The 17,015-nt window shown below is 37.3% G+C and overlaps 1 protein-coding gene across 1 annotated transcript in view; it reads left to right on the forward strand.

The window, feature by feature from the left end:
- Window positions 1-14,650, forward strand: part of CNTN5 (contactin 5) — a 607,373-nt gene extending 592,723 nt beyond the window's left edge. The window contains exons 22-26 of the mRNA XM_058822197.1: window positions 1,050-1,159; window positions 8,007-8,193; window positions 8,644-8,756; window positions 10,144-10,312; window positions 11,988-14,650. Coding sequence (XP_058678180.1) covers window positions 1,050-1,159; window positions 8,007-8,193; window positions 8,644-8,756; window positions 10,144-10,312; window positions 11,988-12,091 — 683 coding nt within the window. The 3' untranslated portion in view covers window positions 12,092-14,650. The remainder of the gene's footprint in view (window positions 1-1,049; window positions 1,160-8,006; window positions 8,194-8,643; window positions 8,757-10,143; window positions 10,313-11,987) is intronic.
- The last annotated feature ends 2,365 nt before the right edge of the window (window positions 14,651-17,015 follow it).

The following is a 17,015-nucleotide window of genomic DNA, read 5'->3' on the forward strand; positions in this document are numbered from 1 at the left end:
GTTTCATACGACACAATTTTTGGACACTTGTCACTATTGTAACAGGTGATACAACTGAGTGGTGGCGTGCTCAGTAGCCTGTAATGGCAAATATCTGGGGACATTTACTCAACTTCCCAACCACTGAAAGAAACTGGGCCCCTATAAAGCGTTCATTGATGTCAAAGTACAAAGGCAAACACACCTGTGACAACACTGCTGGGCAAGTGTGGTGTGTAAAGCATCTCACAGCCTCCTGTGAGCATCCTGGCCATGCCCCAGCACCACCAAAAGGCACCCAGCCAGGCTGGAGGACAGGAAGAACCCTCTGTTCCAGATAATCAGGAGGTCAGGACTGCAGAGTGTTATATGGGTAGCATGGAGATAGCAGCACAGACAGAAGGCCAATGGAAACAAACGCAGGTAATCAGGGGGACGGACATTAGGTCTTGGTGTCTTCATAAAAATGTGCACACAAGGCCTAAAACAGTAAATGCTGCACAGCAGAGAGAAGGTGGCACATCCCAAACACTGGTGCCCGTGACTTCAAGGACATAATAACATAGTCTTTAAAAAAGTATCTTTCACACAGCATTTCACTACAGTGCTGGGTATCGCTTCCTCTCAGTGTTGCCCCAGGGCAGGACTGACTGAGCACCCCAGCAAGGCATTGCTCATCCTGAGCTGACAGAATGGCACTAAAAAGCCAGAAATAGCATGAATGCTCTGTTTGCTGCTGCAGTTAGGGCTATGAAAGGGGTGTGTGGAGACAAGGGATACATTTACAAATATTAAAGCTTTTTTAAAGAATTGCAGACAAGAGATTCGTTTGCGGTTTGCTGCACCCGTCATCAGTGATGAGATATTGATGTAGCATGACACAAATAAAGAAATACAACAACAATAATCTCTTCATCTTGTTCAGTTTTTCATGTTCCCCCTAAGTGTCATACCTTCTTGAGAGTATTAAGGTAGAATAAAGGAAGTAAATGACAGTTTCAGGCAGAGTGTTTTTGATAAATACAAGCTGTTACAGTGGAGGTTTATTGTTTCAATTTTTCTTAATACAGAACCCACTGCTGCTCCCATCGATGTCAAAGCTACGAGTTTGTCTGTATCAGAGATTCTTGTTGCGTGGAAACATATTAAAGAAAGTCTAGGAAGACCACAGGGATTTGAGGTATGAATACAGAATATTATAATGAGAAGTCTTGTTGCTTTTGAGACTGTTGCATTCTGTTAACATGTGCAGTAGTGAAACTTCAATGGGAATTATTCTTGCTTTAGCATACGTACCCCTGGCTGTGGAACAACGGTCACAGCTGTAGCACCGGAACATTTTTTTATTTATTTGTGCTTGAAAACTGTTCAACACCAGTTCTTATAACATCTCTTTGTCACTTCAGAAAGAGCTGAAAGAACTGCAAGTGACCCAGCATGCATCATTCACAGGCTGGGGAAAATTAGGTATTGACTGTTTCCAGCTCTGAGCGACCAGTTCAAACTTGTTATTTACTGACGGCAATCAGCACAGAGAAAGGAGAGAGCCTCTGCATCCATGTGCTCTCATCCCACAGTGGCCGAGGGACATCTGCTGGGCAGACAGTAACGACAGGATGTCAGGAGGGAAGCAGCAGCGGCACAGTCCTTAAATAAAACACTGCTTAGAGACAGCACTTCCTGACCTGGGAGAGTGAACCAGCCCTGGCAAGGGACCTCCCTGCACCTTTGGATACAGTTTACAATCCAAACCTCCAGGAACAGACCAGATCTAGCAGTACACCTGTCTATTCTTTTGGGCCACCACCATAACCCACCCTGACCTAGTGCATCAGGCTGTGCTGGTCCTCATTAAATAGTCTAGCTAAACCAAATTAACTGATTTTGGGATGCAGGCTATTTGTCCTGCTTTAGACCTTTAGACAGTGCTGACTCATTCCTGATTTTCTCCAGTAACATGGAAAAGAGAGTAAACATGTAGGTCTGAGGTAGACACCAATCATGTGGGTGTCAAAGAATAATCTCCTAGCACAGGGTGTCTCCCTGGTAGCACGTCTAGGCAACAACAGGGGCTGGTGACAGTCACCAAGAGCCTTAGGAAAGAAATGGAGGTGTCTGGGCAGCCCCAGAGCCCGCACCTTCTCCAGCTCAGCCTCTGGCTGGCCAGCCACAACCAGAGCAGCACATTTACCTCATAGCTCAGATGCAGGCAGTTAATATTTTTTTATATCTGTTTCTGTAGCCTATCCTGATGTACTGGATTGCAATATCTCTATTAATATCTAGCACTGTGCAAATGGGCTGTGACTTTGGTGTGTCTCCTCAGGTCTAGCATTTATTCAGGTCTTTTTCACTTCTACATCTGCATGCTGAACTCTGCTAACCCTCTGTCAGTTTTCTTTCATTGTTCTTTTCTCCTGTTTCTGCCTTACATTAAATATGTTTCTGTTCCTTTGCACATAGCTTGCTTCATGCAGAAAAAGTTATATTTGACCATTTTACCTTTAAACATACCATTTATAAAGAGAGCAAAACAGTATCTGATAGACATGATATTCATCTTGCAAATACTGTTCCTCTCCATGTTGAAGTGTTCCACTTGTTACTAAGCTGACTTCAATCTTGAGACCAGTCTTTTATCATTTGTAATAACTTACTTGCTGCACCTTGTCTTTTTTCTTTTCAGAAAGGTGTCTGGTTTGTTTTTTTTTCCTCAGCTATCTTAATATTTTTAAATTATACCTACTGTTTTCACTCTTATCCTCATTCCATCGAACAAAATGATTCTCAAAATCTTCTATTAACTTTGCATTACATATTTTAAAACAAAAAATAGATTTTCTCTCTGAAATTGAAATTTATTTCCCTAGAAGCTTATCCTTTCATAATGTGAATGGATTTTGCATTTACTTGCTTGTCACATAACACTTCCCTTAGCTCTACAGAGGTGTCCAGCAATAGATGGCTCTTACAGGGAGGGCAGTGGGCTTGCTTTGTGTCAGAGGTGGTCCTCTGCACTTGGAAAGTGCAAAACTTTTGGAGTTTGGCATACTCTGACCCAAATAGCAATACTGTTTGGTACAATGTCTCTATGTCTCTACAATCTCTATGTCTCTCACAGATTTCTCAGGTACAATTCTGAAAATGCCGATTAATGCAGGAGAAGTTACTAACAGTGAACCTGACTAATAATTTGGCTCCTCACTCTGCTGTATACCAATTTTAGGATTATAGCATGAAGATTACAGAGTAAATATTTCAAGCCAATTGGCCTAACAAAAAAAATGAAGTATAAAAAAAAAATTCACTGCTCCCTTTTACCTCCTCCCATGAAGGAATTAGAGGAGCCTCCTAAGTAGCAATACCTTTTAAGGTACTTCTTTTATCTGGGGAGATGAGGGTATTTTTTTCCTCCCCATCCTACCCAAACCCATCCTGCTCTTTCCACTTTGCTCATTTAGCCAGAATTCCTCTGCCCACTTTCTGGCAGACGAATCTTCCATGGAATAATTTACTCTCCTCCATCCTCACTGGAATGATTACAATCAGCACAGCACTTACTCAGTAAACATAAAAGTAAATGCACAATCCAGCAGGAGAGAATAACTTCTAAGGATGATATTGCTAGATCTTTTCAATTCCATTTTTGGGAAGGATTTCATCAAAAAGGAGGTAATGAGTTATAGGATCAGTACAGTAAGCCAGTGCATTACAATATTCATTTTAGTACACTAGGTCCACACTATCAGCCCAATTTTCCTAACATACTGACAGTCTGTCTTCAAAGCACCCCACAGTGCACAATGCAAAGGAGTCCATGTAGGGCTAAAATCCACCCCCAAAAAACCACCCAGAAGTACAGAATAGCTTTATGTTCTCCATATTATTTTTTTCTTAAGAATTTCTTTCACTTGTGGGAAAACTTAATTTCAAAACCAATTCTTAAAGTTCATCATTTGCTCACTGCAGTGGGAAAAAAAAGCCTGTAGTACTCCTTTAATGCACAAACAACAAAGAGATATTGCACAGAAATACAGTAATTTTGATAAAAGGATGAATTATCTTTTTTTTTCAGTTTTTTATTTGTTTCCTAATGTAGAATTATTGTGGGACACAAGTAAAGGGTTGCCTTTGGTTCAATCTGTATGCAGAGCAATCTGACTAGCCACTTTGCTTTCATGTCTCAATTCGTATTCTGGCTGTGGTCATCATAGCAGTGACAACCTCCTACACAGTCTTCACATTGCTGGCCTTTTGGCAACAGCATTATAAAAGGGGCAGCTATTTTCTTAACACTTGAATGTTTGTGCTTTAATCAGCCAAAGTGACAGAATATTTACTAAACGTGGATGAGTTCACAGTGACCCACTTTCACTGTGGCCCTGCTTGCACTTTGTACTAAGGAGTAATGAAAGGCAAAGGAACCTGTCCAATTTCACATTGTCATCCTTGAAAGGCAGTGTTAACTGTTATGTCACATGAGTTTTATGCAAGGTTTGCTGCCCTCATTTGCATCTTCCAAAGCACATATTATTCCTGCCTTCAGTACAGGTTTGTCAGCTGTCCACCCGACCTTACTAAATATATGCCAGCTACACTCTGATAAAGTAGAAGCAGCTCAAAAACTTTGTCAGAATTGTGGAAAAATATAGTGTGTTGTTCATACTTATTGTTTGGAATCTATAAGCTGAAGGTTATAAAATCTATTTGAGCCCAAGGCAATATTTTCTTTTTTGTTCACTACTGGTAAGAAATGAAAACAGAAAGAATTACTGACTGGAAGAGATATTTTGGGTTTCTTTTTTCTTTTCCAGAAAGACAAGGCTAATACTTAAGCATAAATGAAAAATCTCATGTCTTTTTTGCTGGAGTTCCTCTAAGGGATAGGAGTTTGGTTAATGCAATCAAAAGATCAACTTGAAGAAAACAAATAAACAAAATCCAAAAATAACAAAAACATAAAAGATGAAAAAAAATATTAAGTGCCATTTTCAGAGAGGATTACTTGACATAATAACTTGGTTTATTATATTATTTATTAAATAAAACCATACTATGGCATTTCAAGGAGAAATATTCAATATTTTGCTGCTTCTTAGTTGCACTTTGTCTGTTTCTATAATGGAACAGATAATTTTATCTGCATGGTTCTTGATTTTTTTGTTTGTTTATTTTATTTAGTGAAGTACACCTTGAGGTAATTTAAAAAGAGCATATGGATATTTTAACCGTAGCCTGGAAAAGCAAGACAGAAATTCTACTTAATTTAGACTCTTGATATGCTTAATTTGTAGCTTTAATTTTCTGTGGTCAGCAGAAAGAATAGCCAGCCAGTAACACTGATTTTACTGCTTTTAGTGAAGATGACCTGTATTTAGATCCAATTAAGTTATGACAAAGACTTATAACCTAGAAACCAACTGAGGGATAAGAGTGGTATCATTTAAGATGCTTTTTAACTTAAAACTTCAAGGAAATGGTCTGCAAATATCAGAGGCAGAAGAATTTTAGACAGATTTTTTTTTTTTTACCAAGATTTGCTTTTAATTATTGATCAACCCATGATAAGAGCAAAGCAGGTTGCTCCTGTCCAACTCAAAGGGATGGGTCTCTGGAAATCAGGTATCAAAGTTTACTTTCTTCGGCAAAAAACAACAGAAAGTCCAGAAAAAATATAAAACCTTGCAAACCAGAATGTATTAAACTGACTAAAAATGCTTTCTTCTCCCCTTTTTCTTTCAGTTTTCAAATATGGGCTACTTTTTATGATTTATGCCTCATACTATGATCAATATTCACTGTTATCATTAATGAAAACCTGTTCAGTGTTATAGATCCCTTCTAAGAAGTTTAAACTAAGGTCACAGAAAAGAAGATTTCAAAAAGAACCAGCAAATGCAGAGAAGTGTAAATTAGCAAACCCTCTATTTTAAGATATATGTCTCTCACTTTTAAACATCAGAAATATCTTCATTTCAATCCAAATCAATGTAAATCCCCACATTGTCTACCTCAGTCAACAATCATTGGAAAGTTTTTGTTTTATAACTACTTCTTCTTTTATTTCCTTTGGTCATCAACAAATGGATGTGTATGTTACCCCCCCCCCCAAAAAAAAAGAGATCAAACTTAATTAATGAACATCTCATTAGAGACATGAGACATGATGTGTCCTGTGAATAAACACTGCTACTTGTAATTTTGCTCCCGGCCTTCTAGAAAAAGGAGAAAAACGTCAGTTGCATTTCCACCCCTGCTACTGTTCACCTGCACAAGCTTAATCACCTCTCTTTTCCTTTCTGACCCTTTTCTTGGTGGATCCTCAGCAGACTGCAGTGTCTGGATGATAGGGTCTCCAGGACACGTTACCCTCACTGCCTGTTCATACAGTGCTCAATATTGTGCAGTTCTCACCATCGTGACACCAAATTTGTAAAGATGCATCACAAGTAAAATGAAAGGAATCTGACTGCCCAAGAGATAATAACATTGGAGATTCCATAATAGGATGTGAATAAATGGTTATTGATTCCATTTTCTTTTGAAGAAAAGAAAAGTGACTCTGAATAGGTGTTATTTCAGATATCAGTAGCTTTGGCCAAGTATTCATCCAGCAAAATACCTCAGTGAATCACACTTATTTCAGACCAAGTGGTGACTGCAGCTGTGAACTGAGCTGTAACTGATCTAAGAATTAAAGCAACAGCATTTTAACATGAGATAATGCAGGCATACACACAAAATACAAATACTTGAATTTTACAGTTGAAAGAGTGGACTGTGAGCTGACACAAATTAATATAGCCTCAATCAAAGTTAACAGACGCACTTTTGTCAAGTGAAGGTAGGACCTCAAATGTATATTTTTGCAACCAGATCTTTTTTTTATGGAAGTCCTAATGCAATTATAAAAGGTCAGCACTGTGCTCATTGGTCTTGTTTTCCTGTGAACCCCTTGGGGTTTTTTGGGTTCACCATTTCCTGGGAAACATTCTCAAGAGTTCTCTCTTGTCTCTGACCTTTTTTTTCCTCAGAGCAAATGTTATTCCCAATACAATGTAAATAACTTATTAAGGAATAACCAGCTTCACAAAAAAGATCAAAATGTAGAAGAAAAGCAATAAGGTCTCAGCATGAATAACAGTAAACTGAGTATAGTTCTTTGAATGGCATTTAAGTGACATCTCCTATTAGGCAAAATAGGGCCCCATGAGAATTGCCTTACTTTTGTATCTCACTTACATACATTTTCTTTAGTTACAGCCTGGAAGTGCTTGGTCCCTTAGGAAAAGGAATCGCCAAATTCTCAGCTCAGCTTTATAACCTCTTTGAGATAATGATAAATTTAGAGATACTAGAGAATAACCACCAAAGATCATTTAGAGGTTCATTTTATGTCTGAAAATGAAGAGCATGAACATACTATCAAAGCTTAATTTACCAGAAACCTCTTTATATCCAAGAACTAAAACTGAATCAATTTCCTTCTATTTCTTCTGTTTGGATTTTTCAAATGATTGAAATATTTCCATCCTTGTTCTGCAATTGCCTGTTCATTTGACTGATAAGAAATCTCCTGGATCTGAGTTGCACCAGGCCAGGAAGAGAATATTGCTCACAACACTAAACTGATGCAGCCAGAGTTTTCCAGGGTGAACACAACTATTCTGGTGATCTACCAGAGGATGAGTTCTCCTTCAATGATGTCCTTCAATGATGAGTTCTCCCTGACAAAGTTGACCCTCTCCTCTTCTGTCTTATAGTAACCTGCTCTTGTGCCAGTACACAGCTATTCCATGTGCTCCAGGTTACACCACAATATTCCACGTTTTGCCGTTTTGGAGAAGAGAGCACTGAATGGCTTGAGGTCAAGCTGCAAATCCCATATGCTTAACGGGGTCTGATGATCAGAAAAAGGCATAAATGGCAAAAATACCTTCCACAGGGTAACAAGCACAAGCATCAGGCAATATATATGAGCTTGCCACATGCATATATTAATCCTTCGTTTGGTTGCTTGTTGGCAGGTTGGTTACTGGAAGGACATGCAGCAGGAGGAAGCAGCAGAAAAGGTCAAAACAGAGGGAAATGAGTCATCCATCCTCCTGACAGGATTGGAAGGAAACACATTATACCACCTAACAGTGAGGGCATACAATGCTGCAGGGTATGGACCGCCTAGCACTGCTGTGCACGCAGCAACCAAAAAATCCCGTAAGTAATCTCAGTACCTTTGTTAAAAGGAGGAAAGCAGGGAGCAACCTCTGTTCCCTTAGGTTGTTATTTATTAGGAGTGTATAATGATCAGGAATCGCATAGGTTTGATTCATGGCTTTGCTTTGATGTTTAGAAATTAATTCAAATGACTTTGCACCCATAACAAAGGTTAATTTCCTAGAAAACAAGGCATTTTGTACAAAGGGAGAGAAAAAAAGCTCAAGTCCATAAACTTTGTGGAATTTATGGGGTGGGTGGAATAAATACGCTATAATCTACCAAATTACAGTACTGATGAAAAAAAATCTTAAGTGTTCCATCTAGGGTGGGAAGCCTGATAACACTACTAGTTTTAAATATAATGAAAAATTAAAATATTTTCTTTTGTTTTTAAAGAAGAAACTAAGTATAAAAAAATATATATGTACATGTTCTTTTTTTCCTCAGCTCCCAGCCAAGCACCAGGCAATATTATGTGGATACAGGATGGCTCACATGTGTCTCTTGGGTGGGAGCCAGTCAGACCTCTAGCTAATGAATCTGATGTAATGGGATACAAGGTTAGTGTTTCCCTTTCCTGGCTCACCTTTCTCTCTTCCAAGCAATTGCTCCTCTTCTTTGTTGGCCTTTTTCCCTTTCTTGTTTCTCTGTGCAAATGAAACATTCTCTACAGACTGTCTCCAAACAGCTTTCACTGTGAGAAGCAATAAATAAAATTAAAATCAGAGAAATGTACCAACCTATTTTTGGGTTGTGATTTTCAAATGCCAAACTCTATCTGACTCCCCTGTATCTCAGAGGGTCAGTCCATCCTCTCTGAGTCAGCAGTGGCTATTAATAATATCAGACTGCAATGAAATTCCTAATACCTCTTCATTTCAACTGTGTTTGCAGTAGGATTTAGAAAAATGCAGAATAATGAGATATCTTTAATTTACATTAAAATTAATATTTTTTTAGCAGAAACACAAGTACTTCAGTTTGTTTTGTGATCATGTTAGTGATGGTCAACAGCAGTGATGGTAATACCTGGGATTTAAAGTTTTGAAGTTTTAAAGAATAAAATCCAGATTAACACTTACATAACAAGTCATAAAATCAGAATTCACTGCAATACCTTGAATAAAAGTAGAATGATTTCAGTGTTTTTAAAGAAATGTGGAGTCTGGGTTTTTTTGGAGCCCATACCAAATCATTTCTATAGACTGCATTCTCATATCTCCTCTGACACATCAGGCAATATCACTGAGAAAGTATAAAATGGTTCAAATAAACCAGAAACTGTCTTAACCTTTATCAAAATAGTTGATATTCTGAAACAGTAGAGTTGACTTCTTTGCTTTTTCACACCTCTCTGACCTTTTCAATTTTCTCTGGGAACAGAAACTTTTATGCAGAAATACCAAAAAGACAGCTACGTGCTGACTTGCTTTCCTCCCACATGCCATAAATTTGTATTGAGTTTCAGAGGAAATGCAGGGGCAGATCTGAGCTGTTGTCAGTTGATTTAGCCAGCTAAGGTAAACACAGTAAATACATTATTCAGGCTATTTTCCTTACATTTGAAGTTGCGTTCTTGACCCAAAAAAGTGAATATCAACATGAACTTTGGGCTAAGAATTTGAATCAAATGGAACTCCAAATAAAATTTTGGGGGATAAAGTTGTACAACACCTAATGCTAAAGAGGGTAAGTCCTCTGTCTTTGGTCTAGGTCATAATCTATGTCCTTTCACATTCATGAATCTCTATAATATTTTGCTATTACTGTTTTGAAGCCACTGCAGAAAGGGAAGAGTAAAAGCAAAGTCTGTTCAAATGCAATGTGAGTAAATCCCTAATGAAAGCAGGAAACAGTTAATACTGCAATGACTGTGTTATCTACACAAAATGTCTGGTACAGAGTTTGAATGACCACTGTGACTGCTATCTACTTTACCTACCACAGGTGTTATTTCGGCAAGAGGGCCAGAGCAATAGCCAAGTTATAGAGACACAAAAAACCTCTGCAGTGGTGCTTCTTCCTGATGTTGGAGTCTACATCATTGAGGTCTGTGCAGTCAGTGAAGGAGGGGATGGGACTGCAAGTCCCCAGATCAGAGTTCCATCTTTTTCAGGTAAGGTTACACTTTTATTTGAAATTGTGATGATGAAAGCAATGCTCTTTAACTCTGCTATTCACTACCAGAAAAACAATATTCTTGCAATTCTTTACCTATAAAATAAAATCATTGATCTGAGTCTTTAGTTTCTTAGAAGCAAAGGTATCTAGTGACACATGGGATGTTTAAAATCATCTGAGGCAACCATGTGAGGCTGATGAACAAAGATGATTTATAGGAAATCTCTCCCATTTGAGGATAACACCTAAAAACCTACCTGAGCTGTAGATGTTTATATGTGCACTAGTGTCTCAAACAGCAATGAAGTCAACTGGGATGCAATCCACAGAGAGCAGCAGTGGAGCCTTGACAGTAATTCAGCTAATCTTCTGAATTTTAGTATTAAGACATGAGCACCTAAGGACATCTGCAATGTCCTAAGGCATGCCAAACAGAGCTGGCAGATGTGTTGTGGGACTTAGGGGATACACACACCATTCTGTGGGTCTTAGGGGATACACACACCATTCTGTGGGTCTTAGGGGATACACACACCATTCTGTACCATTCTGTACCACCAGAGGTGGAACACAGCTAAAGTGGCTTAGATTTAGGTACCTGACACCTGTGTATGTACCTCCTTGAGAATAAGCTGAATTTCTCCGTAAATTCCAGTCACTCCCTTGCATAATTATTACTATTTAGTTATTAACTTATAGCAGTATTAAAGTGTCTTCATTAGGCAAATTTTGATGTCTAGCTTCTCACTCCTCAGTTACTGTGATATGTTGAAAGAATGCAAAGTATCAATATTACAAAGGTAGGTAAGGGATGGGAGGATTAGCGACTAGAGCAAAGAAATAACATAATCTTTGCCTAAACACAACAAGACATTTTAATTATAACCTTCTGATAACACTTTAAAATTTTATTAAATATTGCTCTTTGGTCCTTAAGGAACAGTAACAAAAAGGCGTGACCCTGAAACTTCAGTCTAGAACTACAGTTCAGCTCTAGTCTGGTCACAAATTGCAGCGCTACATCAGAATGCAGAAGACACTAATCCCTACCACATGGAATATTTCTTTCATATATCATAATTCTCGGCCACAGAGTCCTCCATCTAATTAGACTGTGCATATCACATTTGTTTCATTGAGGAAAATTGTTGCCCAAAGAAATTCCAGTCTGGTTCCTTTCCCATCTTGTTGCCACTACTACCCCAGAGCACATTTCCCCTTTGCATGGCCACATAAGACTGTGATGTGATCAAAAATGAGCACTGCACCAATGGGCCAAAGACCACTTTTTCCTCTGGACAAGGTTAGGGATGAAGGACTAGCTTTCATTCCTTGTTCTGGGACAAAAATTTGTGACTCCGGGCAGCTTCTGCAGCCTAATGCTTTTTTGAAGATTAAGACAAAAAAACATATATCCTTTTGGAACTTCCTATTAATTTGCAGACTGAATATGAGGATTCAGAATGCGAGTTGCTGTAAGTATCATCCCAAAATCCCAACTGTGTATGGAGCCCATTTTGCGTCTACAGTTCTCGCACAGTAATCCATTGCCTTAAAATTAGTCTTTTCCTGAAGGTAAAAGGATATAAATTTGGGTAAAAACTAATATTTAAATGTACTGAGAACCATTTGCATCATTTGTTTTTTAATTATTTTGCTTTTCATTTCAGGAGGGAAAGTAACAAGTGCTCAGTCCACCCTACATGTGTTGTCTACTTCCTCATCCTCTATAACACTGCTTTTGGCACTGATGGTACCTTCAACCTCATGGTGAAGGGTGCAGACTTTGTTGTAGTTGTTATTTGTTTGCTTTAACTTGATGACACCAAGGGATGGAGTTTTATGTCCGTGGAGAAACTGAAAACCCAAGCTATTGCTCAAAGACCCATCAAAATGCCTGTGGTGCAATTAGAGAAGTGTTGGAGACACGGTCAATAATTCATCAGGTTTTTATCTCTTTTTATTTGTAAAAGTCCTCTGGGGAGGAGACCCTTCTTGGCCCAAAAGTATGCAGATTGTATGTAATAAACTTTTGTAAGCAAAGGTAATTTCTGTCAAATGTATTTTCCTTTTTTAATATGTTCAAATTTGGTGAACCCAGTCATGTATCATTACAGGGTGGTGTCTAGTACAGTACACCTGTCCTGTATGGTTTGGAGAAAATAAATCCTTTTTTAAATATAGAAAAAAAGTTTGATACAGCTGGTTGCTCCTACTGACAAGGAAGAAAAACAGAGTTTATATAAAAAGATCTCTGCAAAGGTAAAGAAGAACTTGTTCTGAAAGGATATATACTATGTATTCATTTAGCAAAAAGAATTGTCAATGAAGTACTAGACAGCTTACCCCAGAACTCAGCAAAATGGAGCAGAAAATCTGTTTATTTTATTACCAGGTAAATGGAAAATAATTAAACACAAGCTTAGGAGGAAACCAGTTGGTTTTTGTCAACTACCAAAAGCTTTTATGTCCAATGGAATTTTCAGTAGAAAATAAGAAATCGATTCCTACTGTATATGACAATGAAAATTCCACTGGGCATTTAAACATTATATACATTAGCTACTAAGAGGACAAATAAAGCAATGCAAGGAGATAAACTAACTTTTCTCAATAGTTCTCGGTTGTAACTTTCTTTTTCCTCTGAGTCCAATTTTTGGTAGCATTCTATGCTTTTCAGAATGGATTACCCAAGTATCTACAGACTGCAGTAGGATATATTTGGGAGAATTTTGTTTCTGAGAAAAAAATACTTGGAAAAGTGCTACAGAGCATCATTCCAATTATTTATCTAATTGGCTCTATTTCTATAGCTCACTGGAGATTATTCTTGTAAGTACTGTGTGATATCAGTTCTAATCCCCATTTTTTGCTGTACCTGAAAATTTTTTACTCAATAGACAATTTGGACAATTTTTCTACATTGGAAGGCTTTCCCACCTACTGGAACCTGAGGAAAAATGACTCCCAGGGGAGATGTTGTGCATGTTTGCACAATCATGGTGGGCACAGTGTTATGAAGGGCAGCATCTTGCTAACACATCTGGGGACCGTGCCTTGGGAAGAATCATTGCATTGCCTGGAAGAATCAAGTCAAAAATAGTTAACATGAAAGTCCTAACAGCATGTTCTTCTAGTTGTCTATCCCTCTAAGAGTTTTGATGAAAACCTATTTTAGCTGAATTGGGTTCCCAATTCAAAGTGCTATTATTTTGCCAGCACTAGCAAAATAACTTTTGGCATTTAGATAATACACTGCAGCTGTGTTCTTTCTCAGCTGCTTCAAAACAGTAACCAAGAAAGCACAACAGAGATAAGAAGGTAAAAACTGATGATGACTAAATATTTTTGCTTTTGAGTATTTTATCAGTAAAATTTTTCAGAGGAGGTTCAACTTAAATCTTTGCTACCCACTAATATTTTAAATAATTTTCTAAAAAATTGGTTTTCAAAATCATTTAAGTCACCATGTTGCTCAGAAAACAAAGGCAGGATAGCTAGCTAAGAATTGACTGCAGCTATATAGAAAGAGGCGTTCTATATCTCTGCTTCTGGAAAAGCCTTTGAGATCAAAGACAGGAAGGTGTAAAGTACATTGCTGATGGAGCAAACTCATAGAGAATAACTACCTGCTGTCCCTTGTAAAACAGCAGCACTGCTACTGTGCAGAGAGCCTACATCAGCAATCCATTATCTGCCAAAATGGTAAAATAAATAAGAATAAAGTGGTGAACCAAAAAGTCAAATGGCTATTTTATAAATTAGTTATGCATAATTTCCTCTATTTTTTTATACAGTTGCTTGCCAATGCAGTTCATTTCAGAGTATTCAAAAAGGCTACATTCACTGCTGGTGGCATTTTGTTAAACTTTCTGATAACAAAAAAATGGATATGCTTTATAGGAAGAAAAAAAGTCTGACAAGGAGACAGAGCTCCATCTAGACACATCTCCCTCTCTAGTATGAAGATACAAATAGAAATATTGAACATACCATCAGGTAATGTAGTTGTATTGCAGGGACAAAAGGAGGTATGTTTTATATTCAACATGAACAGAATATGTATTTTGCATCTTAAATATATTAATAAACATGTTTTAAATGTTTAAGTACCTATGTATTACCTATTTGTTACTTTGTAGAAGATGTTTCCTTATCATGACATCTTTAGTTGCGAGGGAAAGCTTTTTCCTTTTTCATGTAAAAGATTGTAATAGTGCAGTCTGGCGTCACTGAGGAGACTGTATTTTTGTATAATGTCACAGGATCTGTTCAGAAAAATTAATTATTAGAAAAAAACTTTGTTACACAGACCAAAAGAAAGTTGCTGTCATGGCCCATAACAAAATGTTAGATATATTGTATACAATCTGTATATATGCTATATATAATGGTATATACAATGTGGAAGACACAGTAATATAATAGTTTCTGTGTACTGTTCTTGTAACATTAGATCTTTTTAATAAATTATTCTCTTTTTATTGACTTTTATCTTATGTCCTGTCATCTCCTCAGTTATATTTGTATAGTTCAAGGTGACAAAATGATTTGGTTTGCAGCTGCAAGAGCCTTTAAATTACATTATTTTCAAGAAAAAGTGATGAATCTGAAATGGTGAATGTGGAAAAGATGGCCATTATAATCAAATAATTTTGACATCATTTTGATTTAATCTAAATTTTGGATTTCCTAAGTAAATATGTTTTATACAGCTAAATATCTGAAAGGTAAAAGAAGGCCTGAATTCTCAAAATGAAAGTACACCTAATGAAAACTGCAATGTAAATCTGCAATTTAGCATCAGAGATAAAGATTCTCTGCCTTAAAAAAATCATGAACAGAAATGTATATTAGGTTTTAGGGGAATCTAATCTTTCCTGGGAAGGTGGTGAGACTCTGGCACAGGTTTCCCAAGAAGCTGTGGATAACCCACCCCTGAAAGTGCTCAAGGCCAGGTTGGATGAGGCTTTGAGCAAGCTGGGATAGTGGAAGGTGTCCCTGCCGTGGCTGGGGTTTGGAACTGGATGATCTCTAAGGTCTCTTCCAACTTAAACCTTTCTATGATTTCCATGAAAAGAAAAGCTTTATAAGGAGTTCACCAAGGTCAATCCTCAATGTACTGAATAATTACACAGTTTCTAGGACCTCTCTGTAAGGTTCTGTCAAGTATCACTTGTACCCCATGTCTGTGGAGGCACAAAAGCACAGTGTGGTCATGTCATGTTCAATTGAAAAGTTTAGTTGCTTTGTCTTATCCTTGAAATACTTTGTGTGGCTAACCACAATAGGATATCTTTCAAAAATACATATAGCCTTTTGAGAAAAAAATGGAACAATGGGTAACTCAATTATAGCAAATATTTTTTGTTAGTTTGATTCGAGTTCTTAATAATCCCCAATCAGTCCTTTATGAAGTGCATATTTATGGTAAATGACTTTGTAACACAGTATGAAGTCAAAAAGCCCATACTGAAAATAAAAATACATTGTCACAGTCATTTGAACTGAGACTTCAATTAAAAAATGGTTATGGCCTAAAAGGCATATTATTTCAGGACTTCCATTAAATTAGTTATGAATGTCACAGAAAACTGTAATGATCTGATTTTCCTGACAAGGAGAACTGTGCATATTGAAAATCCATATCCTATCAGAACTACTACCAAACTGCAACCCACTCTTGCCCTGTTATGGCCATCATCCCAGTTCCTCTGAAGATGAAAGACATTTTACTTCTTAATTACTTTTTGTACTTTTGAGCAAAACAATGTCAAGGTTAAGAGAAAATGAACAGCATCTTCTTACACCAGGTTAGTTGGCTTTAGGGTATTATAAACAGCCTTGTTAAACATGCTGGCAGACAGGCTGCTTCCAAAAATACAGGTCCTGTGTTTTCTCTGAGACTTTTCTCTCAGCTCCAGTAAAGAGAGACCTGCCTTTGTCTTTACTGTGGTTCATATTCTTAGTACTTTAAACAAGATAATTTTATTTTATGTAAATTAAAGCCTCACAAGCCTGAAAGAGAAATTTATGGATAATTGTACAATTTCAATATTCACATCACTTCTTACAGCTGTCAAGTCAATTGTAAGGTTCTTACAGGTCAGCTGTTTCTGCAAACTGGCAAAAATATTTATATATGCAGCTATTAATGCTTCCTGTGCTACTTTTCTGCTGTCAGATTATTAGCTAAGCACTTCAGCATGTATAAGAAACCTCTGTCATCAGAAGAAACTGATAAAGAAGTGTGGGATGCTTTGGTTCATCTTTTATTTTGATGAAATAAATATTTCAGGCTAGAGGAAAATACCCTCCCTTTTGGTATGGTTTGATATTGGGAGTTTTTTCACTTTTATGCTCAAACACACGAATTCTTTAAAAAACTATAAAATAAAAAACAGGAGAGTGCTCCTGAAAAATACAGTTAGCAAGATAAATAGCAAAGGCAAGCACAATATGTGTTAATCACAAATAAAATTATTCAGCATATTTGGTTTTTTGTACAGAAAATAAGATGGGAAAATACATCAATTTCCTTTCCATAACAGAAAACAACTTAATAAAAAGATACTGAAAGCAATTTAGGCATATCTGCATCAAAGCTTAAGCAAAAACAATTTTACTTAAAGCTGCATTGCTCTGCTCCCTGGCTGAACAAGCATTTCCATTTCATAATGACACCACCTCTTATCTTC

Source organism: Ammospiza caudacuta, chromosome 2 (assembly GCF_027887145.1).
Source record: "Ammospiza caudacuta isolate bAmmCau1 chromosome 2, bAmmCau1.pri, whole genome shotgun sequence".
Classification (NCBI taxonomy): Eukaryota; Metazoa; Chordata; class Aves; order Passeriformes; family Passerellidae; genus Ammospiza; species Ammospiza caudacuta.